The sequence below is a fragment of the Thamnophis elegans genome, chromosome 16 (genome assembly GCF_009769535.1).
Source record: "Thamnophis elegans isolate rThaEle1 chromosome 16, rThaEle1.pri, whole genome shotgun sequence".
NCBI lineage: Eukaryota > Metazoa > Chordata > Lepidosauria > Squamata > Colubridae > Thamnophis > Thamnophis elegans.
Window position 1 is genome coordinate 17,075,706 of NC_045556.1, and position 27,126 is coordinate 17,102,831.

Below are 27,126 nucleotides of genomic sequence, written 5' to 3' on the forward strand. Positions count from 1 at the left end.
ACAGATTCTGTTTCCCTTCACTGATCGCTGCTCTCCTTAATTAATATGTACAAAGTTATGCATCCCGTACCGTGACAAAAACAAAAAGCCACTGGCCCACAAGAAGCACCCAACTATCAAAATGAAGACAGGGAAATGTCTTACAAGAATCAATGGGCTAAACTTTAAGCTACCTATTTTTCAGCACATATACCTATTTTGGTTGCATGTATCCCCAAAAACTTGCAAATCCAAGGCAATCCTAGAATAAGCAAAGGTCTTCAAGAGAAAGAAGGCATTTTGTTGTCCGTTAAAGCTTTGCTTTCTTTAGAAAGTGCCCACATGCCAAGTAATCAGTGGTGGGATTCAAATAATTTAATAACCGGGTCTCTGCCTTAATGACCAGCTGTGTAGGCGGGGCTCAGTGGTCATGTGACTGGGTGGGCATGACCAACTCAACATCACTCACGTCGATGGGCGCTTCAATGTAATAAGGGTTAACCGGAGTGGCAGTTTCTGTAAACAGAGCAATCAAGATTAGGCTAGAATGTTTCCTTCCTGCCTTCCTTACAGGATTAGCCCTGTAAAGTGGGAAAGAAAACAAAAGGAGATTTCTTCCAACAACTAATTTTCCAAACTGCTTAGAAAGTTAACAGCCAGTTTTCCCAAATAGGTGCGAACCGGCTGAATCCCACCACTGCAGGTAACCAGTTGGGCCTTTTGTGATAGTGAAAATACAAAATTTTAAAACTTACCCACTGGACTAGAACCAGTTCCATTTGGCACTGAGAGATCACTGGTGGTCAACATCCCACCTAGTTAAGGAATGAAAAAAAATATGTATTACGTTCCATGTTATATACTGAATGGAGGTAGCACAAGGTGGAATTGGTTGGAAAGAATTTATAGCCTTATCAAATAAGTCTTACCTGCACTACCTGTACTTGGGGGTCTCTGAGGACCTCCAGGTGATACATTTCGATGCAATGAAGCTTGAGGAGGAGTTAGCAGGGTGGGATCTGTCAAGGTAGAGCTTGCTGCCAAGGCTGGGGATACAAGAGAGCTCCCAGGGCTACTATAGTTTAAAGAATTGGGGCTGGATACAGGAACAGTGACCGACATTGAGAAGTTCTGCGGAGGCAACCCAGGCTGAAAAGGGGGGAGGGGGAAAGGAGGGGAATTAAAGTGAGACAGAAAAGTACAACTTTTGAAATCTTAAGTTGCAATCAAGTGTTAAAATACTAGCTTTGACATTTATAAAATACACAGATTTAATTATTTGTTTAATGCAAAGTATTGCCATCTGTTACATAGGACTATTCAAAAGTTTCAAAATTAGTTAAGAGCTTTTAATTCCTTCAAATTCATCAGTTTAGAAATGGCTTATTCAACATTGCAAGTAGGACATGAAATAGGTTAATTGATATTCACATGTTACATTCAAGCAAACATTCAACCAAAACATATTGGCTTTAAAAAAAAGAACCCACAAACAAGTTGTACGGCTACAATCAGAAATATCATGCTGATAAAAGTAGGCTATTCATAAAAATTATCTAATATTTATTTTGTTATTTTTAACAGTTGAACATAAATTTGATTTCATACATTGAAAGTTTAAAAGTTGCCGGGAGGCTAATAAATTGTTAGTGTGTGTTATGATATTGTAACAGTATTTGTGTGTGTGTGTGAGTGAGAGAGAGCAAACATTAGCTTGTGGAAGGAATGTATTTGAAAGAATGTTACACTAAAGTCATCTACACATAGATAAACTTTATAAGCCCCTCTATTTATAATCATCTCTTATGGCTTTCAAATTCTTCCTCAAAACTCATCTTTTACATGAAGCTTTTAGTCCTTCATTTATATATTCCGTTTTAAGTACAGCCAAGCATATAACGATCAAGTTCTCCATATTTTTCCTAGGCCGGGGGTAGGCAACCAGAGGCTCTGGAGTCACATAAGGCTCTTTTATCCCTCTGCTGCGGCTCCCTGCCGCCTGTCAGCTCCACAATTGATAGGGCTTTCGGTTAGGACAGGTAGAAGGAAAAAGGACACCACGTTAGGAGGAGACTCTATGGTGGGTGAACCGGACTTCTGGTCGGCTCCAGAATTGAACGGGGAGCTTCCGGTTAGGACTTTTGTGGCTTTGAGTGTTTAAGGTTGCCGACCCCTGTCCTAGGCTGTATGGGATGTTGCCATTTTAAGGCGCCTACGACAGACATTTTTCTTCTTATAGTCTGTTAAGTATCAGGCATTTGAATGGTACTATGTGTCATGACAAAATTAAGCAACGAATGATTTAATATGTACAATTTGGGTAATTATGTAAATATATGAATGAGGAGTTTAGCTTACAAGGTGCACTAGAGATCCTCCTCCTCTGGTAACAGTTTGTCAGTTTCATGCATTTATTTATTGATCAAATTTGTACAGCCAACCCTCTCACCAAAATCGACCCAACAAAAGTGACTAAGAACAGATCTGTGACATGTTTTTAAACATACATATCCGTATGATTATGAAGTAACACTCCTTAACATAAACAGTTCCTTAAACTAAAAACAATGTTATGGATGCTCTCTTGGAAAAAAAAGAGAATTGTTTTTCATCCGTCCATAGGCCTATGACTTCAGGTCCATGAGGAGATACCACAAAGGTCTATGTATTTTCTAAATTCTCATGAGGGCTAGAAGTTTCTTTACTAAAATGTACTAATTTCCTTGCTTTCCTTGCTGCATTCTACACCAAAGAAGATGTACCACTCAAACTGCATCGCTCAGCAGAATTTACATAATAGGATTATAATGATAACCATTCAAGGGTTTCTACCTCAGATGGACACACCTAAGGCAGGTACTTCTGCTTTTCAAAGCTGAAATAGCCACGGAAGGTGGTGTCACAAAATCTTCTCATGCATGTAACAAGAGCGCAAGGCATACCACAGTACTCACTGCGATTTTATGATTCCGCATCATATTATCAAACTCTTCATTAATTTTTTTATATTTTTCTTCTGTATGTGGCGTGAGCACATAGGAAGTATCAGGGTCTGGGCTGTCGCACCCTCTGTTTTCCTTCTTGTTCAGAGCCTAAATAATGAAGTTAATAAAAAGAATCAACAAATAAAAAGTAGGAGCCAAGAGAAGTACTTACAGGGCCTCGCTTGAAAATAAAATCACTATCTTCACTTAGTTTGCTGAATCTGTCATCCGAGAGTGGGCTGTGCTCAAAGTAATCGTCAGCATCTGGACTCTCACAACCATTAAGGCCTTTCTTTCTTAAAGTCTGAAATACAATTGGAAAATTCACACACACAGGAAATACTACACTTGCCATGTTGTTTCATTTCAACTGCAAAGCTGCATTAAGAGGGCACCGACTGTTGCACAGCCAAAGCCACAGGAATACTGGTTTCTTAACACACTAAAACTTTTCAACATTTGTAACAGAACTATAATTCCCCATTTCCTCGGTAACCATCCCGAATCCCCCCCCCCCAATTTCTGGAATACTTTACCCCCCCCCCAAAAAAAAGTTTAAGCTAATTTAATGGGGAATTAGGAATAATGCATTTCATTATTAGTAGCGGTATTCATCTGCAGGTTAAATCTCTGATGATTTATGAGCATTCCAGTGTTCCCTGTGTCAACTGAACCCATGTCCTAGAACAAGAGTGGGCAGGAGATTGCCTGCCCTCTATCAGGTGGGTACACAAAGGATCGCTGTGCTCTCTGTGCTATGGCTTTAGCTTCAAGAGATCTCGAGCATCAAACAGCTTGTTACAAGACATTCTGTGTTACTCTTCCTTCTGCTTTTATTTATTTTAATGCCAAATAAGTCTGAGAACTGGAATGGAAAAAACAGCAAGAGAACGAGGCTCTTAACCCCTTCCTACCTGCTGTTCACCTCCCCATTCATTATGCAAACTCTTAAGAGAAATGGAACAAGCTATCCTTCTTCTCACTTCTGAGTAGGTAAATAATTGTTCTTCTCACTCAATGAGCGAGAACACTCAATAGGTAAACAGATGATTTCTGGGCTATAATATAATATTCAATAGAAAAAATGAAGCAGCTTAAACTCCAGGTTCTTTCTCTGTGTAAACCTCTATAGTTTACAAGTCTACAGAATCAGTATTATATTGACCATTCAAACATTTTGTAATAACATTTTCATTAAAATTATGTACGTTCTCATACACCAAAGGTAGTCTCTGCCTCACATTCTCTACAATGCCCTGCAAAATGCAATTGCTCCTCAGAAGACAATCATTGTGAAAAAGCAGTCCTCAGCTTGGAAATTACTTTCTAAACGCTAGTTAAAAGCTTGTTGCCAGAAGAGCTACAAGCTTAACATCTCAAAGATATGACAGTACGTTCTGATCTCAGACCAATTTTTTTGTCCTGTTCCATGAGTCCAGCAACTTAAGTTTACAAACCAAAAATGCATTATCAAATATACTCATTCATTACAAGTACAAAGAGGACCCTGAAAGGAACATAGTACACCCATTCTATTCACCTTTAAAAAGGAAACCTCAATCTTTTATTTTGAAAGGTGAGCTTGTACATTCAAGACGTTTTTGGGGCATGGCTGGCAGAAAGTTTTCCATTTTTACATTTTAGAGCAAAACCCATCGCTCTCATTTCATTACTGCTTGCAGTTTCTTAACAATAATGAAGCCGTGATTAAATATCTTGTCTTTTAAGAAAAACCAAAATCATCATTTTTGTTGAAACAAATTTAAAACTCTTAAAATAGTTTTAAAATCTAAAAAGTGTCTGTGTCTGTGTGTAAATAATACCCACCCACCCCTGCTTTATTAAACTTATGGTACTTCTTCAAGACAAGTAGAACAACTAAAACCAATACACTTTGTGGGCCGGTTGCATTTCCATAACAACTTTTAAACCTTAGAACTATTGTACATTTAAACCACATTTGGCTTGGTGTTTTTCCCCCCCTTCAGCAGCATCAAAGTGCTCTCAGCATTTCACATAACACAATCAGATTCATGTAAAGATCACAAGGCACTGTTAGGAAATAATTCCTTCTCCGGTTACTTGGCATAATATCTGCCCCTCTCCCCCCTCCTCAGTGCCTTGAACTCCCACTAAATCAGCCCACATTGGGAAAACAGGTGTAGCTTTCACCAACACCTGTCACAGTACTTATCTTTACTGTCTAACCAATCAGGTGGATACTTATATGGACTTAACCATACATGGTCCTGCAGTCTAAGACTCTGAAAGCTGCTAGCCCTCCCAAACCTCCAACAAGGGTAGGCTGCCAGTCTTTTACTCTGTGATATCAGCAGGGAAAATGCTAACACTACAGTCTGGATTACATTTAACCTTTACAAATTATTGAATACTATAAATAGACTCCGAAAGCATTTCTTCTGGCATTCATAAAGGAATGAATACATTTTGCCCAACATGACCTGACGCTCTAAAACTGCATACTGAGAAAAAAGGAAATTATTGATGTTACAGACTGCAAAGAAGTTTTTTTTTTTTAAAGTTTATATAAGGCAGAGTTTATATACTACCACCGCAACACAGCTACAGAGTTCTTCATTATTCCCAAAGACACATTCCAATCTCATACATATTGCGTGCAATACATGGCTGCCCTGGAATCTATAGGTATTGTGAATTGTGAAATGAAGCTCAATTTCTGAACGAAAGATAATTACCTTCTTTTAACAGTTGTTTTCAGAAGAAAATTAACCCTTAGCTCAGAAGGAAAGGAAAAATCTGATTTATCTCCCACTTCTACCCTCTCCCCTCTTTGGAAGAGCTTTATAGCTCCCGTTGCCTTAAGAAAGTTCAAAACATTATTAAAGATCCATCTCATCCTGGGCACCCTTTTTTTTAGCTATTACTATTTGGCAGACTTACAGGCTAATAAAAATAAGGACAAATAGGTTGAAAAACAGCGTGTGAAACTCAATTTCATTGTGGGCCACATCAGGGTTGTGTTTGACCTCACCAGGAGGGGGTGTGGCCACGGGGATTGGCGTGGCCCTCTACCAACGAAAATAGAGCTCATGGGCACCATTTTCAGGCAGGTCAGCCTCCTGCAGCCCTCTGCCAGTGAAAATAGAGCTCACAGGCCCTGTTTTCGGCTGGGACAGCCTCCTCCCAGCAAAAATGGAACTTCAGGGGGCTGCACACAGCCCACCCGAGCTCTGTTTTTGCTGGCAGAGTCCTTCCCTGTTTCCAGGGTAGCCCCATGGGCCAGATCTAAGCATCCCACGGCCTGAATCTGGCCCATGGACCATGAGTTTGACATCCCTGCTTTAGACAATCCACCTTATCCATAGCATTCTAGATTAGTAGTAACATACTGTGTGTAGGAGACACTGTGCTTTTTATTGGTGTGTGCAATGTTAAACAATTGCGTAGTTAAATCCTGGCATTCCTTCATATATATTTTTACCTTACCAGTGGTGCCTCTAACCAAACTGTTGCCGTAACTCTTTTTCTGAGAAATTGGAAGAGAAACCCAAGATTCCTCCCCCCTTTGTAATCTCATAAGTAAAAATTCAAGATCCCCCCCCCCCCCACTTTGTAATCTCATAAGTAAAAATCCTGGTCGACCTTCTGCCAACCTCTCTAACAGGATGCCATCATTTGGATGCCTGTAATCTCATCAGATATAAAACTCAGTGGCTATTTGACAGGAAAGGACTTTATATACAGTAGTTTATATACAGCGGTATCAGGAAAACTAGCTTTAACTCAGTGGTTTTCAACCTTTAAAGCAGTGGTCCCCAACCTTTTTATCGCCGCGGACCAGTCAGCCTTTGATAATTTTACCGTGGCCCGCTGAGCGCGCGCAGGGGTGGGGGGGCGAAAATGGGGGAATACAAACATACTTTTTAAATCCACCTTCCCAATTCAACACCTGAATCATATCCCACCTTCCATTTTGTATGTAGATTTTAAGGAATAAACAGCTGAATTAATCAAGGTCAAAGATAAAAAGAGCAAGGGCAAAATTAAATAAGCCAGAGGATAGCAATGTAAAAAGAATACAGTATTAAGCCCATTCACTCTATCTAAGCCCCCCCACCTCACAAGGTTGTGGTGGGGGAAATAGGGGGTGGGAGTATTAGGTATCTTCACTACGATATATAAAAGGAGATACTATCTTAAATAACAAAGTGGGCCCCCACCTCCAAAATATACTAAAAGAAAAAAGATTCCATGTGCTCAACTAATTTTTTTTAAAATCATCACTATATTATGGACTATATATATATACATACATGCATATATACATACCGTACGTACGTACGTACGTATATATATAATGTCCAAATAACAGGAAAAGCGCTTCAAGGACCAAAGTATATTCCTTTTTTGCAGCCTTAAGAGAACTCTCGTTTTTTGAGGCTCAGAACCAGGCATTCTCATGGGCTGCAAAAAGGAAACACGACCCGGGAGCGCAGCCTCCAAGAGTCCATATCGCCAATAACTACGCGTGGGGGGAAAGGAAATGTGTTTTGTGAGGAAGAGAAAGAGCGCGCTTCACCACCGATGCCCGTTGGCGAAATTTTGGAAGAGAGGCAAGAGACTTCAGACACCGAGCCCCCACCCACAACTGGAGCGGGCGGGAGGCAGGGAAGGGGTGGGCAAGACCGCCGTTTTTCCACCGTGCGCTGCAATAGCGGCAGCGGCGGCCTGAATCTGGCGCCAAAATCACGCACCCCCCATCTCCCCTCAAAAGACCCCCCCCCCGCCCTCGGCTGCCCGACGTTCTCTCTCTCTCTCTCTACCTCTCCCGCCGTTCCTTCTCACAAGCCAAGGCCGGGCGGGAAAAAGAAGAGAGCAGCCTCCAAGGGCTCCGCTTCCAACGCATGGTCCGCCCCCTCCTCTCCTCGCTTCCAGGCGAGCCGACTGAGGCGAGAAAGGAGAAAGAGGCGGAGGCGTTCACTGAGGGGACGGCTGACTCGGGGAGGGGGCGGAGGTGGTGTAGTAGCGGGGGATTCTTCCTCCTCGCCTCACTTGCTCCTGTGCTTCCGCGCAGCTCCCCCCCTCCGGCGACGGCACTGCATGAGTGAAGTCAGCCGTTGCATGGCCCCCAGCCGCTGCGCGGCCCAGTGCCAGGTACTCCGCGGCCCGGCACCGGTCCGCGGACCGGGGGTTGGGGATCACTGCTTTAAAGGACCCCCTTTAAATACCTTTTGTGGCACTGGACCATGGCCATGGAGCCTCAAGACTAACTCAAGATTTAAATCACAACATTTCTTCAAGCCTTTGTGGACCTCAGGTTGAGAACCACTGGTTTAGCTGCATCATTTGGTGAGACTTTCATCATAACCTCTTGCTGTGTTTATTTGAGGCTTGGCTGATCCATAGCATATGTACACAGGGATGAGCTTCTTCTTCACTGCTCATTATGTTCAAGTTGGGGTAAGTCAAGTAAGCTGGCACATTTGTTACTTCTCCAGGGTCAAACAGTCCCCATCAGAGGAGGAGATATGTCCCATTCCCAACAAATGTCTTCCTCTCGGATATAAAAATCAAGGTCTGAGATATCTGGATCATTACTCTGTGTTGTATGCAGGGGCAACTAAAAACAAAGTTGTGGCTTTTTATTCCGGTCATTGGCTCTACATTGTACTTGACTTCATAAGTAAACATTTAATTACATAACCCGCTAAACAACTAAAATTCAATAGGACTAGGTCATTCCTGTTGTAATTAAGGCATACCAGTCACATTCTTTGGGATATTATTGCCACAGACAAGTTACACTGTGGCACAGAAAAAATCAGTAGTTTTTTTTTTCTCCAACCGATGCAGAACTTCAGGCTCTGCAACAAGATAATTATGGTGTTAATGCATTTGTACAGTTATAATTGCAAAGAGTGGCTGATTGTGTTATGAAATTGCCGGGCAGCTAAACTTTTAGAGGTGAACAATTATTACAGTTACACCTCGTAAATAATTGGGGGAGGAGGTATATGTGGTCTGAATCAGGATATTCCTGATTAAAAATATCCAGTTAAATGGACATATCCAAAGAAATACCAGTATTTTGGCCTAATAAAAATGGGATGCCTAAAATTCTGCAAACAAAGGGAAAAGGGTACTTACTGCTCTTTCATGGCTATTTTTGTGCTTATATCTCATCCAATTCAACCATGAACTGATTTGAGATATTACCCTGAAGGAGTTACTGATCTGTGGACATTGCAAACCAAAACTGCTCTAGGACATCACTTCAAAAAGATGAACATGTGTCCACTGAGGGCAATGAAGCAGCTTTTCTTTGGCATGGCGCAAGTCTAGATCAACGTGCACTCAATGCCACATTTCTTCTGCATAATCGCAAGACCACTGTGGACCTCTAGAGGTCTGGTTTTAAAAACTATGAGTTAACCGTCAGTGAAAGTGCTGGTGCAAATGCCACCCGATAACAGCAAATTTCTTTCAGGAATTATGAATACCACACGCTACTATTAGAATTTTTATGCTGGAAGTAGACCTAGTTCTAATACCATCTGCACAAAAACTCTGGGACACTGCCACCATCATAAATATGAACCAGTTGCCAAGCATCCAAATTTTGATTTACATGACCATGGTGATGCTGCAAAGGTTGTAAGTGTGAAAAATGGTCAAGTCACTTTTTTCAGTGCTGTTGTAACTTTAAAAGATCACTAAATGAACGGCTGTACATACATATACATTAAATGCAGTGATCTGAGGCATGGTGAAACACCTATTAAGCTGGGAAGCTCACCAGATGGCCAACTGATTATACACCAGCTTGCATCATACCATTTACGATCAAGAACAAAAGGCAGAATTAATTCTAGTCGTATTTAAGACAAAAAATAAGCAATCGTTCTATTGAATTTTTAAGTACATTGGCACACTTACAAAGGATTTCTCCATCTTAGTGCCACTCCAAAGCCAACATGCTGCCTATACAAATGCAAACATATTTTAAGAGAAACAAATGTGTTGCATTACTTTGTAATCCCTAATTATAATGCAAGAATTTGACTGATCGAGAAAAGCAACCTACTGGAATATGCATTAATTTAACCTATCTTCACTGACCAAGATAGCTTAGTTTTCTAGTTGTTTAAGAATGAAAAAAATGTAGATGCTTAACCTTCAAATTCTATTGTTCTTAAATTTAGGTCTGGCCATAATATATAGTTCCTGGTACAGTCATTTTTTTTTCTAGAAACAGAGCTTCTCAACTTTTCCTATCTCATTTCCTACAAATTTCTCAAGAAATCTGTGTCTCAGAATTATTATTTTTTTTAAAATCACATTTTCCCCTAAACAGATATCCTGTTATTTTTACATTTTAAAATGCCCTTAAAAAGTATAGATGAGACTTGTTAAGGACATTCTAAAATTTAATAATACAAATAGATTTTATTGTTACAGCAAAAACTCAAATAAAATACTAGGTTTCCCCGAAAATACGACAGGGTCTTATTTTCTTTTTACCTACAAAATATGGCTTGGGCTTTATTATGGGGGGAACGGTTTATTGTTTTGGGGTTGCCGGGCGGCTGCTCTCTTGTGAGTAGGTTCCCGGATTGTTGGGGGCAATATGCTGACTCTCTGTAAACCGCTTAGAGAGGGCTGAAAGCGGTATATAAGTCTACTGCTATTGCTATTGCTATTCCCAAAGAGCCGGGCACAGCCTCATGGGCGAATGGCTGTGTTGCCTGTCACAGGAGTGCAACACAGCAGCTATGAAGCGACCACGCTCACGAGCAGCCACCCAGCAAACCCCCTTTGCAGCCGGGCACAGCACCATTCACTGACCTAGGGGTATCGCCAAACCTCGTGAGCGTCTGTTCGCTGCCCCCCCCTGGCTTGGCGCCTTCCAAATGCCAGTGAATTGCCCTCTGCATGGCTGGAGAGGAGGGTTGCGCGAGCGGCTGTTCCGCTCTTGCTCACCCACCTCCCAGCCTCACGATGCATGGCCCAGCTCTAATTATGGAGCCAGGACACCGCCACCGCCATCTCAGCCTGGCTTTTTCCACGGCTTCCAACCCGAGTCTTTCGGCAGTGGCCGCTCTGGGGGCACGCTCTATGGTTGTGGGCCAGTTGCCTGCACAGCATACACGGGGCTTGGTGATACCCCTAGGTCAGTGAATGGTGCTGTGCCCGGCTGCAAAGGGGGTTTGCCGGGTGGCTGCTCGGGAGCGTGGTCGCTTCATGGCTGTTGTGTTGCACTGCTGCAACAGCGCAACACAGCCATTCGCCCATAAGGCTGTACCCGGCTCTTTGGGAGCCCGCTCGCAAGAGAGCAGCCACCCGGCAACCCCCTTCTTCAGCTGGGCACAGCGCTGCTCACCAACCTAGCGGTATCCCGAAGGCGCCAAGCAATGTGATCACCTTTGCCTCCCCCCAGGTTCCCGTGGCTTAGCACCTTCGGGATACTGCTAGGTTGGTGAGCAGAGTTCTGCCTGGCCGGAAGTGGGGGGTTGTCCAGGGGGCCTATTTGCGGGGGAGGGCTTATTGTTTTTTCCACCAGAAAAATATGGCATGGCTGTATTATGAGGACATGTCATATTTTCGGGGAAACACAGTAATTCTGTTAGCCTTTGAAAAAGACAAAAAAGAGAGGCTGAGAAAGCACAAACCAAGTGCCGTATGAAATAGCTGTTTCTTTGCAAACAATGGTTAGACACAAAGAAAACAATGGAAGCAGCGAAAAAAGGAAAAGCTTTCTTTCCTTCTAGCTTGCAACGCAGCAAAAGAGTGAAAAGACACCCTTGGGAGTTCTACTTGTTGCAGACACACAGACAAAAATGAACTGAAAGCAGGAATATTCAAAAAGCAGAAGCTGAATGGAAAAAAGGACACTCGCTGCTTTGCCAGGGTCACCCACAGCCTTTCCCGCTTCTTGCTACTTTGCAAGAAATGTCTGCAAGGAGGAAAAATGGTGAGAAAAAGGCTTTCCTTATTCTTTCTGTAACTTACAAAGCGGTACTTTAAATTGTCTCTAACAAGGAAAATACTGAAAGGATGGAGAGCTACCATATGCCGGACCTGGTAGTAAAAAAAAAATGCTTAACAAAGTAACAAAAAGTTTTGATCATCAGCTGTGCTGTGTGATGAACTATTTTTTTAGCATTTGGGGTCCGTTTTTGCTCCCAGGTAGTTTCCTTGAGGCCTGCTAGGCCAAAAACAGGGGGTGTGGGGGTGCTCCGAAAGAAAGAAAGGAGGGAGGGGGAGGAAGGACCACAAACCTGGCATTAGACACAGCTTCAGAGGATACCTTGAAAGAGTGCAGCAATCCAGGGCTGGAAGGAGCCTGGGGGTCATGTAGTCCAACCCCCTGCTCCAGCAGGATATTGTTAAAGTGAGTTTCTGTCTTTTCACACACACACACCCGTCACATGAATACATAGCCACGCCCATGCAGTCACATGACACCACCACCACCACCACCAAGCCATGCCCACAGAACCGGTAGGGGAAAAATAGATTTCACCACAGCTCTAGAGTCCATTGAAGCTCACGTCAACTGCTTCGGTGACTCCATCCAGCCACCTCATTCTCTGTCGTCCTCTTCTTCTTTTGCCCTCAATTGTTCCCAGCATTAGGCTCTTCTCCAGGGAGTCCTTCCTTCTCATTAGGTGGCTGAAGTATTTGAGTTTCCTCTTCAGGATCTGGCCTTCTAAAGAGCGGTCAGGGTTGATCTCCTCTAGGATTGACCGATTTGATCGCCTTGCAGTCCAAGAGACTCACAGGAGTCTTCCCCAGCACCATAGTTGAAAGGCCTCCATTCTTTGGCGCTCAGCCTTTCTTGTGGTCCAACCTTCACAGTTGTCCATTGCAACTGGGAAAACCATAGCCTTGACTATACACACTTTTGTTGGCAGGGAGATATCTCTGTTTTTTTAGTATGCTGTCTAGATTCACCATAGCTTTCCTCCCCAGGAGCAAGCGTTTTTTAATTTCTAATTTGTAAAGGGTAGAGATTCACTATTTCATTCCACAATGAGCTTTATTTTTGATACAATCAAGATGCTATACTTTTGCAAGAACTAGTTATATTCATTAGCAAATGTAGGAACAAAGTATCTTTGTACTGCAAAATATACGGTATTAAATATTCATTATGCGCTAGTATGCCTTTTTTGTTACAATGTGTACATATACTGACTTCTAAGACTGAAGTCCTAAAATAATACCCCCAGATCACTTAAACAAGTGATTTGTCAAAATATTACTTACTGCACTTATAGTAGTTGCAGTACTTAACAGACCACTCAGGTACTTAAGATATTACTCTGCATTTACCTGGCTACCTGTATTCCTACTAGTAATTTTGATAAATGTTATCCTATCAAAAATTCCATTTCTGTATGATGTATATTTGCAAAAGTGTTCAGACTTATACTATCATATACAGAAGGATTTTTTAAATAAAAAACACTACTACTTTGATTTCCTACAAATGCAATGATCAAGGGATTTTAAATCAATCTGGTGCTACGCTATGAAAAATTATTATGATTAAATCCATAAACATTTGAAGAGGTATGATATGACTGAAATTACAGTCAAGCTCCTTGACTTTAAGTACAAAGAAATTAGAATTATGCAGAAAAGTTCATGGATAAGGCCAGATAAGGAATATAGCATTTCATAGTTTTACAGATTTTTCAACATGTATGAGGAGTTATTGGGTGGTAAACTATACAATGCAGGAAGCCATTTTTATTCTCAAAGCACTGCACTTAAAAGAATAATTCACAGTTCTTTTTCTAGGCCTTTATTTCATGAAGAAAATAAAGAAAATCAAGAAGGTGGTACAACCAAATTTCATCAAGCATTTAAATGAAAATACCAATTTATATAAATAGGATATATTAACAAACATTTGCTGCTGTTTATTCATCATGGTGGCAATGCCCATATATTGTCATATTTCATAAATATGTATTTATAGGCTATTTTTCATGCACATATTAGTTATCTAGACATTACAAATAGAAATCAAACTCCCAATATTAACACAAACTCTATTCCCAATGTTGCACCATTGACACCTGACTTATACAGCACACATAATCGATGGTGCACAAATTAGTATGAATTTTTATACCAAACACCAAACTATGTGAAAGTTAAACGGCATAAAAGTGTATGTTCAAACAAGTCATTGTACCACAAGCAGATGTCTATTTTAATGCAATGTCACGAATATGACATTGAGGAAAAAGTTTGGTGAGACTTTCTGACTTGGGCTGGTTAAATTGAGTTACATAATATTTGTTTTTGGTTAGCTATTAATAACATGTAAAGTGTGAATTTAAACCATCTTTCTTTTTAAAAAAATGAAAGAACGTTGGTCCTTACCTGAACATTTATTTTCTGTAGTAAAGACGGGAGGGGCTACAACAGGGTTTAGTCACAGCCTGATTGGTCCAGAGACCAACCCTGTTGTAGCCCCTCCCACCGAAACTACAGGAAAACAGTGATATCCAATATTCTCCTAACTGCAATTCTCAATATTAAAAAAATAACAATTAAAAGATCTATTTATACTTTCTGCAGCCTCACAAAATTATTTTCCTTTCTTTTTTTCCAGCACTGAGAAAACTTGATTATGCAGAATGAAGAAACCTATGGCTGTTTCAAAAACCTTCAAAATAGCTCAGGGATTCGCCATTCGTAAAAATTAAAAGTCCAGTGCATAAGGACAAGGCAAATTTATAAGTAGCTCTTTTGACTCTCAAAGTCTGAATACAAAAAAAAAATACTATAATTTATTTCAAAGTCAAAATGAGAATGTTGTTTACTATATACATGTGTTAAAGACAAAACTTGTATATTTATTCTTTTTTAACAGCCAACTCAATTAACTTACTTTAAAAAAATCCTAAATACTCTATCTCTATCAAACCACATGTAAGGGTAACTCTTAAATGTAATTGGTTTATTCTAAAATGTAATTGGTGGCTCATAATCAAATGAATACATCACTTTGCTACCCAAAAGGCAATTATACAAAGTCAGCAGGGCAATCCTTCCTACACCTTTGAAGAAAACAACATCAGTTATTTTAAATCATAATTAGGAATTACTAGATAGCTATTGAATGCCCCACTTACAAAGTCATTGAAGATTCCCTACATATCATCTCAGCAGTTTTGTGCCCCTGGAATTAAATTTCAACTTTGCAGTTTGAGCAAAATCCATCACATGCCACTGGTTGCTCACTTGAGATAAGTAAATTAATCCTGATGTATTCCCATTTATTTCTGTCCTGATAATATCTTATTAGGACAAAATAATTGTAGCTGCCTGGATGATCATAGAAATCACCCAGGCCTATAAAAGACTGCAGTTTTTGTAGAACTTGCCAAGAAATGTATTAAATAAGTATTCACTTCTATAAAACCATAAAAGGATCATTACTATATTATATTTGATCATCATAAAATTAGAGGATTGGAAACTATCATTTAGGTGATTGAGTTTAATTCCTTCCTCATTGTGGGAATCAAAATTCAGGAAATTCCAACCAGAGCTTGCATAGGTGTAAGAACAGGGAACATTTCTCAAGAGGTTTTGTTGCCCTGCCATTTATTGTTGAGTGTTTTCCCCTAATATCCCACCAGAATCTATTATCCTGTTCTTTAAGGGCTGTTACTCCATGTACTGCACCATGCGATAACAGAGACTTTCTGAGCAATTCACCCTCCCACCCCCATATTTTAAATGCACCACAGTGCATTATATCAGCCCTTTCCCCAAGAGCAAGCATTCCAGTCCCTTGCTTCTTCAGTAGGTAAGATGCATCCCTCTTCCCTCCTTTTCAAACATAAATTAGCTTCTTTTTAAAATGAACTTACACTCTTGCCAAGTAGTTTCTAACATAGGTTGTCACCTGGGGAAGCAATTTGTGGGAGGCACTTCCAGGGCAGGATTAGCCCTCCATTTCCTGCACATAATAACCTGAAAATTCATGCACACACATAGTAAGTATGCTTGGAAAATGCATATTTCAGCCAATATGAACTGAAATGCTTCTCAAGGATAATTTGCAATGGGCGGTTTACATTGGGAACAGTAAAGCATCAAGCCCACCTCTCCTCCCACACAATATGACACACCTCTGCATACCTGGCCCAACTGGGAAAAGCCCCTGAGAAGAGCATTTTTATTCAAGCTGAAGCGCCAAATGAAGACGGCAATGGATGTGTGATGAGAGGGAGAAATGTTCTGACCAGCACACATTCTCTAGTTGGCAAGGCATATAAACATTTCAGTTCAGCTGTAATAATACTTGATTTATAAGTCAAAGGCCACCGTTTTTGCAGATAAAATGTTCTTTGCACTTGGCATTGAAAGACACATAAAAAACACTGTTTGTGATCCTCTTCTTTGCTGATGGTGCAATTTACTTGTGCCCTGGTGACCTAGAGGATGCAAGACCTTCTACATGGGGCTGCCCTTGAACACCACCCAGAAGGTTCAACTGGTCCAAGTTGTGGTTGTAGCATGAGATAAACCTTTGCCCATGTAATATGTCTAGTTTTGTGAACCATAGTGTTGCTAGTTTACTTCCAGGTACAATTCAAGGTGCTGGTTGTTACCTATCAAGCCCCAAAAGCAGGGGTAGGCTGCTGGGGGTTTGGACAGGTTGGGCAATTCTCTAGCTAGGATTCTGCCCAGTTTGGTGAACCCCCAAATGCCACACCTGGCTGACCCCACCCACCCTGCCCCTCCCCTCCCAGGAGTCTCCATGCAGCCTGTTCATCATGCCAGGTAAGTGCAGGGCCTGCGTGGAGGCTTGGGGAGGGGAGAAACGGGCCTACCAGAGGTTCCAGAAGTCCAAAAACGAGCCTGTTTCTGGCCTCTGGAGGGCGTCCGGAGCTTGGGGGAAGCAGTTTTCACCCTCCCGGAGGCTTGAGAAAAGCCTCCGGAGCCTGGAGAGGGCGAAAAACGCCCCTCCCTGCCATGGTGCAGGAGGCTGACTAGGCCACAACCACTATGGCCATGCCCACCCAGCAACAGGGCAGCAAACCGATTGCTGCCATTTTTGAAGCCCACCCCTGCCCAAATGTAGGACCGCCTATCTCCCATAATAGCTGACTGGTTGGTTCAATCTGGTGGGCTAGTGCACTCTGTGCTTCTTTCATTAAACAATGTCATCTATTGGGACACCGGAAGCATGCCTCTTCTATAGTAGACCTACTCTCTGGAAAGAGTCGTGTCCCCCGCCAAAAAATCTGAATCGTTGATTCTGCTGCTGTTTAGGAGCGCCACAAAAACCTGGCTCTCTCCACCCAAGACATTGGCAAAGAAGAGTGAAACCTCTTGTTTCATTGTACTAGCCATCTTTTATTTTTATCTTTTATACTTTATTAACTTAACTAGGTTTTTTGATTGGTGTACGCTGCCCAGAGTCAGCAAGTTCCATAAATTATTATTATGTTTGTGTGTATAATCAACCAGCTGTTTAGACTGGATTTGGCATTTTTATCTACCTATAGAATCCTTTCCAAGGACTTGTGAATAGCTAGGTGTTGTTTGATGGTGTTAAAAGTATCACTGCAGGATGTAGTATGAAGTAATTTTTGCAATTGACTGATGGTGATTTTGTTAATGCTGATGATATTCAAGTGGTGTTCCAGATGTTATGGAATTGCACCTAAATCACCCATTACTATTCTACTATCTTTGCTATCTTTTGCCACTGGCATTTTACTTTTATTTGTGGGACTGTGGATTTTGCAATTTTCTTCAGTTCTTTCTTTTCTATTCTGCTGTCTCCAGGCACCGCAATGCAAATTTTTGGCTCTGTTTTTGTGGGCATATTATTATGTACGCAACAATGTGAAATCACAGCTCTCGATTCTTTAGCCTACATAAGTATCAATTTCTATCCAAGAACCTAGGATGTTATAATATACTGGCGCAGTACATGTGCTGATCCAAGCAATGTGGCATTTTGTAATTGACAGATGGAAATTTGTCAATGCACAGATTTGCTAAGTGCTGTCCAAAGTATTTTTGGTACGGTACCCAGGGTGCTGATAACCACTGCGGCCATCACGACCAGTTTGAGATGGTTTGCCAAGAACTGAGTCATAATCAGGTGATGCGGGGGTGGTACAATAGCTGGAACTTCAAAGGCTGGTTGTGAGTACCGCTCGTTCGGTGCCAAAGCAACTTTGAATGGCTGCTGCACTAGTGTCCGGGAAGTGAGGGCTACCTCTGCTGTATCTGGGGATTCTCCTTTCACTCAAATGTGTGCCCTGTTGTAAAAATGGGGAAAGGCAGCTCATCTGGAAAGCTAAAGCAACAATTAACATATCTGATGAATATCTCTAGAATCTACAATTCATGTTCTCCAGGAACACAAGTCTATCTAGTTGGTAAAAGTACACTCCTTCACTCACTCACTCATTCCCTCCTTCCCTTTCCTTCCTTCCTTTTCCTTCTTTCCTTCCATCTTCTTCCTTTCATTTCTTACTTTCATCTTCTTCCTTCCTTCCTTTCCTTCCTTCCATCTTCTTCCTTCCTTCCTTCCCTTCCCTTCTCTTCCTTTCCCTTCCCTTCCTCTATTCTTTTCCTTTTTTCTGGTGCTGCAAACTCTGCATGTGAAAATTAACTCCAATATCATATCCTAAAGCTATGCATTTGCAAAACAGTGTTCTTAGCAGTGTTAAAAGGATCTCACTGCTTTTATCAGAATGATGAAACAGTTATTACTATGCCGTTCCTGCGTTTCTGTTGCCCTGCATGCAAGGTTGCAGCTCAAACAGAAAAGGGCAGGGCTGCTCTGGTAATGCCGCTTTAGCTAGGCTGCCCTTTGACCCATTGCCTCTGTTTGCAGATGCCACTGGGTGTCCTATCCAAGGATGGCAAGAACCAACAAGCCAAAAGTGCAATGGGGGGAATGGGTTGCCCAGAACAAATAACAGAAGGAGCTTCCACAGCTTGTTCACCTGCTTCTACTGAAGATAGAAATAGGAAGGTGGCATATTTTGCAGGCAGCAGGACTTAGTGTACCTAATCTAGGCTCAGAAGTTAAGGAAATCTACAGGGCTAACTGTCTGGATAGGAGCCCATCAGAGCATCCCAGAACTATTAGAGTTAGGCAGGAACGCATTTCTGAAGAAGGCAATAACCAGCCACTTGCATACTGTGCCGAGAAAACTGCATGAACATGCCCATGAAGTCATCGCTGTCAATCTTCGAATCCCTTTTTTATTTTAGCAATTTAAAAAAGTCAAGCAGCAATAGCCAAATCCTACAGTATGCCCAATATACTCACAGTAAACTAGAATTCGTCATAGAATTCTTTGCTCATCAGCTTATGCAAATATATTGACATACTGGGAAAATAAATTCACTGGGTAAGTAGCAGAATGACAACCTCCAGTCTAAAGTATTCAAGGTTTTTCTTTTTTTAAAAAAAAAAAAAAACATTATTTAAGTCACAGTAAGGCTCATTCTTTCATATGAGTAGCATTTTTTTAGACTTGTATGCACAAACAAGGAAGTCGGATAATATTTAGATAATCACCTGAATTGTGTCAAATTAAATTAATTTGCAGAGTTATACTGAATTTGTCACCTCTTCAAAGAAGATAAGCTTCTAGCAGAAAATGACATATAATTATAGCACTTCGTAACTAGACTGCTACTCACCAAGAATAAAAATAAATTATAAATATAGCTTCACAGCATTATTCTTTAAATGCATTATGCATTCTTGAATCAACCCATATATTCAATTTCAAAAATCTACAATAATTTTTTTAAAAGATCCAAAAAATAATATATCTAATAAAATGCTTTCTCATGGACAACGAATTCTGCTTTGAAAGAGCAGATCTGGTTATCCTGATTCATATACTAGTCACAAATGAACTAGATTACTACAATCTGTTATCTAGCACATTTCCAAAATACAGCAATCAAATTCCATTATGGATGAATGGTAACATTGCTGAGTTTATTTAAATTAAAATGCTATACACTAGTCTTAATTTCTGAAATGTTGATACATTGGATATGTTTTATTCAAGTCAATTATAGGGGCAACAAACATAAAAACAGCAAGAATTTTCAGTGAGATAAAAAAGCTCTCCTATGAACTAAACCTCATTATAAAATATTCTGTTTCTCTGTTCACACAGGTCTAGTATTTCTAGAATTGCAATGACATAAAAGAATCAAATATCTCCCAATAGACAATTTATTTAGCAGATCATTTAGTAAAAATCGGTACTCTCCACAATTGGCCAGTTATTGTAATTTTATATTAATTATTATTTAAATAGTAACTGCTAAAACATAATTATTTCATATCCTTTTTCTATCAGTCTAGGTAGGAAAGCAAACAGTATGTAACCTGGCAGCAAAACTGAAACCATGAGTTTGATCGTACCATTGTTCGATATCACTTTCTTTTGTGCTTAAAAACTATTAATCTATATAGTTGCATAGTTGCTTAGAACTCTGACATCCATCCTTCATCTAACGACATCATGTATCCAAGAACCCTTGTATGATCCAGTGGATGGAGTCCTTCATATCCCAGATTTTTCATGATGCTGGCCAGATCCCAGCCACTGGGAAATGTAATTACAAAGTTATATAAAATAAGGTTTGCTGAAGGTCAGTAAAGTGTTGCATTTCATTCCATTTTAATCCACTCACTATAATTTGTTTGGAACAAACACAGAATCCGTACCAACTGTTCATTACACACGCTGATTTTTCAGGGAGGAAATGTCTTTGTGAGAAGTTCTCTGTGTTTTCTAGAAATACTAAGTGTCTAATAGATTGGCCTTCCTAAACAATAACAAAAAAGCTTTGCTAGACCTATTTTTAGCCCTTGCCATTTCTAATTGCAGCTAAATTCTACTACAAAAGAACATTAACTTCTAATACACAAATGAACCAAAATATGTTGGTTTAGTATCAACAAACATTTTTCAAATGTTTATTTATACTAAATGCATCCCACTTTATTCAAAACTTTATAATTTATTGGGGGGAGAGAGAGAATTTACAATATCTTCCCAAATTAAATCAATGACTGCTGGAAATTTTAGTATGAATACATTCAATAATGTTAACACTTTTGTAAGCTAGGAAGAAAGATGAATATTCATAAGAGCAGCTATACTTTCTTCAGGAAGAAATCCACATGGGTGAATTGTTTTCCTGAACAGAAGCTTTACATCCTTAACTAAGAAGTTAATCCCTGCATATCATCCAGCATGTTCCCAGTTCTACACGGTTTTTAAGGTTAAGCCTCCTTAAAATCAAGCTCAACTACTAGTGACTTCATAGATCTGCAGTTTTCTTGGCAGCAATACAGAAGTAATTTGTCACTATCTTCTTCTCGGAAGATTTTTTTTTCCATCTTCTCAGCAGAGCCTATAGAGTAGCATCTATAGTATCCTCTGAAAATCACCTGCTGAAGTATTAGCCACGACTGACTTGGCTTAGGTGCTTATACCAAACAAGGTTAGCCAACTGCTGCCATCTGCTCCACTCAATAAACATCTTATAGATGTGTCATTTTCTACAGCATCACCTTAAAAAAGCTATCTCACCCATCCTCAATGGGGAGGCAGGGAGGGGAGAAACCCTCATGGGGAAGGTAAGGGGGGGGGAGAGAATGGAGAAGAGAAACTTGAAGGGATAGGACGCAAGGCTGAGGAGATTTTAACAGCCTGAACAAAAATAACATTTTATTGCCACACAAGTTGCTTTTCTATTCTTTAAAAAAAAAAAGAACTCTGGGTTGATTTGTAAATAGGATTATTAATGAGGTGGGGGGGAATCTGTTTTAGAATGATCATAATAATTAAATCAGTTTTTGTTTTAGTTACTCTACAAAGAGAACAGCTGATCTGCGGGGCCTACAAAAGATCTCTGACTATTATTTTTTTCATTATGATTGGGATTCTGTTTAAGTTATATACAAAGAGAATCTTATGCAGAAACTCACTCTCACCATATATAAGGAAAAAGAGGTCACTGGAAGCAAAACAAGTTTGAAGGTTTTTTTTTTTTTTAAAGCCCTGCAGATATGAAGAAAGGAACGAACCTTTCTTTGCTCAGCTTAGTATTATTCTAAAGGCAGCATTTATTTTGACTCTCTTATTTGCTTGGGTCCAGACCTCTAGCTAGCAGGAAGCAGTGGGGCGTGGATTTGCTCTTCTCTTTACAGAGGGAGAAGGATACCCTATGCAATCTCCCATGCAATTAATAAAAAATGGCCTTTAATTTATGAACACAAACGTTTTGATCAGCCAAAAACATGACATAATGTTAAACTACATATAGAGAATTATCACATGCTTCAAATTACTTTTACTTTTAAATCAAGAAATCATATACTGCTCATGACATGTATGCACACCATAGCAAATAAGCTATTTCAATAACTACAGAAGGAATCTGTGCATGACATATATTATGGCAGAAGTATTCCTGCAAAAAGGAAGACTGAAAAACTGACAGATTGGAGGATAAACATGAAATATGGCCCTATGTCCTGAGAAGCTTCCTTTTTCTATGTACATTAAACAGGCCTTCCTTGGAGACAGGAAAAGATTAAGTAACAATCAGTTTTTTTTAAATCTCAAGAAAAATCTTACGTTTTGTAGAAAAATCTTAGTTCAAGATGTTACAAGGTTGTCTTTTTTTTAAAAGAAAGAATAAAATCCACCTAATTACACATAAATACTTGAATATGGAACATAACACATTTTCTTTATGGTATTGTAGCAGGTAAACTGTGCTGATATCATTTGCAAACATGTCAAAATGGACCAGGAATTGTTTGAAAATTGTGCTTCAAAGTACTGGCTGTTAAAGGATGTAGCCAGAAGAAAAAACTCATTATAGCTTTTTATCACCAAGAATGAAAGAACTGGAAATAGGGAAGAGATCCCCAGATCTGTGGAATTATATCTGACTATTACGTTTTTAGGGACACGGTGGCTAAGATGCTGAGCTTGTCAATCAGAAAGGTTGGTGGTTCGAATCCCTAGCACCGCGTAACAGAGTGAGTTACTTGCCCCAGCTTCTGCCAACCTAGCAGTTTGAAAGCACATAAAAATGCAAGTAGAAAAATAGGAACCAGCTTTGGTGGGAAAGTAACAGCGTTCTATGCACCTTCGGCATTTAGTCAATATTGTTAAAGAACCACTAAAGCCTCTACTTACTTAAACTATCAATAACTTGAACCTAGCCAAATAAATCTACTGTATTTTTTGAGTATAAGATGCCCCAAGATTTTGAAGAGACAAAAAAAAAGTTTTTGTATTCTGCAGATCTCCTCAAAATGGCGCGTTTTTCATGAAAACGGCCTCCTTTTTTTTAAAGAGGACATGAATATCTTTAGGAGGATTGTAGAGTGCTTCTGGGGGTGGGGGCAAAAACAAGCAAAAAATGGCCTGTTTTTCACTCATTTCTGCCCTCCATGGCACCCAGGAGCACTCTGAAAGCCTCCTAAAGGCTACGCACGGCCATTTTGGTGAAGGGGAGGGGTTTCAGCAGGCAAAAAATGCTGTATTCAGTGTATAAGATGCACCCAGATTTTCAGCCTCTTTTCTGAGGGAAAAAGGTGCGTCTTATATTCCAAAAAATACAGTAAGTCCCCTAAATCTAATGGCTTATGTCCCTGACTCATCTCCAGGATTGTTTCTTTAGAGGGTGTTCAAGATGATGATGATGATAATGACAATGGTATATTTTTTATATCCCACCTTACATTCAGAAGGTGACAGCAGCATATATAGAACTTCCATTTACCCCACAACTCTGTAGCTAGGTTGGGCCAAGAGAGACAGAGTGGCTCAAATTTATCCAATGAGATTTTACAGCTCAGCATAGACTAGAATCAGGGTCTCCACTCAGCCTATTCAACACTTTAACCACTACACCAAACTAGCAATGAGAACCAAAGAGAACAATGATCTATGTCGAAATAAATATTACTACTATTTAATACAATTATGCATGAAGTAGGTAATGGGTAAAATGTTACCTCGACAATATCCGAGTTAGTTCTGCTCTCATGGGGTTCGTTGTATTCTGTGTATTTGAGAAGAACTTTGTCCATATCAGTGCTGGCGTACTGAAACAGCTTGTTAGAGCTGTTGAAAATTATGAGTGCTATTTCACAGTCGCAAAGCACGCTTAGTTCATAGGCTTTCTTCATTAATCCAAACTTTCTTTTCGTGAAGGTCACCTAAACACAAAAGGGGAGAATAAATATTTCAGCTGGACATATTCAATGGCAAAGGTCTGAATATGTTTCCAGAACAGCTGGGCCCACCAGACTTTTGAGGTTACTTTTTATGTTAACAGAGCACTTTTACAGGATATCACAAATTGCATTTTGGAGTCTATGTTTCAAAACTGTACAATTATTGTATTGTATAGTCTTAATACTCCAGAAAAATATGAACAAACTGTATTTTAGTGTGTGTGTGTGTATTCTTTTGAGAGCAGGCATCAGAATTTCATTTTTTTAATGTGTACCAGTGTGTTCACAGAAAAAAAGTGACAATAAAGATTATCATATCTTTACTCAGATAGATTATTCTATATATCTATTATTTTTATCAACAGAGAAACTGATCAAAAACAGAAATAACTGAATACACATAGACATGAAGTCAACCATGAAGTTAGGACGTTCTCCCCCAAAATAGACCATAAAACATTATTAGGCAAAATATCCTTCAAAAGTTGTGGGTGCTCCCTCACTGGAGATTTTTAAGAAGCGATTGAACAATCACTTGTTCTGAAATGGTAGAGGGTCTCCTGCTTCAGCAGCAGATTCAACTAGAAAACTTCCAAAGTCCCGTACAACTTCTTGTTCTTTTTTATTACAGCTCGTCATCAGCATAGAAACAAAGAACGGCTGCTTCAGAAAAGAAAGGTATCAATTTGGACAAAAGTTAATCCGGGCGTGTTACTAAAAATCATCATTGCGGAAGGTCCATCAGGATGAATAATGAAAGACTTGAAACGAACTAGATGGCAGAATCCCTCTGAACTGCAAAAAACATAATTCTCACCATATTCCAATGTTAATTTGTGCTGTCCACTGGAAGAAATACTAATCACATAATTTGAAGTATATTCTCTAAACGGGAAGGATCTACTTGACCTCTGCAAATATTTTTCATTCCTCCAGTATTTTCTGCGGTTTCCCATGCCAAGAAGCTTGTTTGTTTTGGGGATAACATATAATCAGATAAACATATTAAACTGAAACAATTTATTACTTGTAAAAGAAAATACTGGAAAAACACACACACACACACACAGCACAGCACAGAAAGACCATAATGTTACACAAAGGCTAGGAAGAAAGCATCTGACTTTCTATGTCCTCCATCTCACTAAGGATAGTCCAGCAAATTAAAACACATATAATGGAGCCATTAGTTACAAAATACATCTGCAAAATCAGTTTGAACTGGGAATATCACACTTCGCTTCAAGCAATGACTTTGACAGATTTTAGGTTAACCATAAATAAAATTGCACAATTGGCTATGCAATTCCAACACTATATAGCACAATGTATTTGAGAAGAAAAACCACAGCATTTCCTTCTTACCCATTATATTTGATTTTCTTTTTTAAAAAAAAACAGGAACAATATGGCTCAGTACTTTAAAGTAAAGAAGCTGCTCCATCTGTTTTTTGAAGGATTCCCATTATCTAAGTGACAGATTGTTTTAATGAACAGTACAGATACAGAATAACAGTTCATTTAGTGACCATTCAAACTTACAACCCTGAAAAAAGTCACTTATGACCATTTTTCACACTTAACAACTGTTGCAGCATGGTGTTGATCATGTGATTAAAATTCAAATGCTTGGCAACAGGTTCATATTTATAAACATTATATTCTTATTATGACAGTTGCCATGTCCTGGTGTCATGTGACCTCCTTTTGCGACCTTCTAACAAGCAAAGTCAATGGGGAAGCCAGATTCACTTAACAACCGAGTTACTAACTCATTATTAAATGCTACACTATTGTACAAGCAGGGATGTGGGGACAGGTAAAGCTTGGCAGTTTCCATAGGACTACAGAATGTTTAATGCAAAAATATGAGTTTCAAAATGATAAAGCAGTTCTTCATGTAAAGCCATCCATTTGCTCATTCTTACTTCCTTCTGGGATACTGGCCAAACATGTGTAATAAGTGGGATCAAGAGTCAAATAAAGCACACAGATATACACATATCTGGCAGTTGTCCCAAAAGTGAGTTCACACAGCTCTGTCAGGAAAACATTCCTAGAGGATATAATTTTGCTGCAAATTGCACCAGCTAGGAAGTCTCGTCAACCAAATACTTTACCTAGTAAAAGCTAATTTAAGGACCTAGTTTAAAGCATTTGTCTCAATGTCCTCCTGGTGAATTCATCTGTATAATTTAAGATCATAGAAGGGAGCTCCAAAATGGATGGATGGCCAGACAGATAGATAGAGCATGAGCCAGATAGAATTTCTGCCAGCAGCCTGCAGGGCTGTTTAATATCTTATTCAAGTTCCCAATTATGGGTTTTCTTTCGAGTTAATCAGTCAAAATCCCATCTCCAACTATTTTGACTTTTAAACTAAAAAGGCAGCAGCCATTTCAGCACAACTATGCATAGGTTGCTTGCTTGTTCCCCAATCTATCATCTTTCTGATAAAAGCTGCCTTCCTCAAGTTACTTTTTACCTACAAAATAAAATATACTGGGATCCTGGCAATGTCTCAATGTAAGTAGGAAAAGGGCTAGGATGAAAAATTAGCCTTTGCAAAACTGAACAAGTCACCAAGCAAAAGGATTCTAAGCATCTCAAATTGCTGCTTTTCAGAGACATTTAATTGTTTGTGCATCTCCCACATAAACCAATGTCTAAACATACTCCGGTTATAGTTATGAAGTTTAGATGTTCACAGTGGATCTGTTCCAATAGCCATGTTCTTACGTGCTTCTCAGAAACATTCCAAAAACGTCACCAGAGTTTTAATGTCCAAATATTGTCCAGGGATGTGGAATTATAATATTTTTATAGTGTACAGGAAGGTGGCTAAGACGCTGAGTTTGTCAATCAGAAAGGTCGGCAGTTTGGCGGTTCAAA

The 27,126-nt window shown here is 39.7% G+C and overlaps 1 protein-coding gene across 3 annotated transcripts in view; it reads right to left on the reverse strand.

The window, feature by feature from the left end:
* Nucleotides 1-27,126, reverse strand: part of MEF2A (myocyte enhancer factor 2A) — a 90,181-nt gene that overhangs the window by 24,509 nt on the left and 38,546 nt on the right. For 2 of the 3 annotated variants that reach the window (XM_032232634.1, XM_032232632.1), the window contains exons 3-6: nt 24,013-24,216; nt 2,934-3,071; nt 909-1,128; nt 735-794 (exon numbers count right to left, since the gene is read on the reverse strand). In XM_032232634.1, coding sequence (XP_032088525.1) covers nt 735-794; nt 909-1,128; nt 2,934-3,071; nt 24,013-24,216 — 622 coding nt within the window. Of the gene's footprint in view, nt 1-734; nt 795-908; nt 1,129-2,933; nt 3,072-3,135; nt 3,268-24,012; nt 24,217-27,126 lie in introns of all 3 variants that reach the window. The other variant, XM_032232633.1, reaches the window with a different exon arrangement.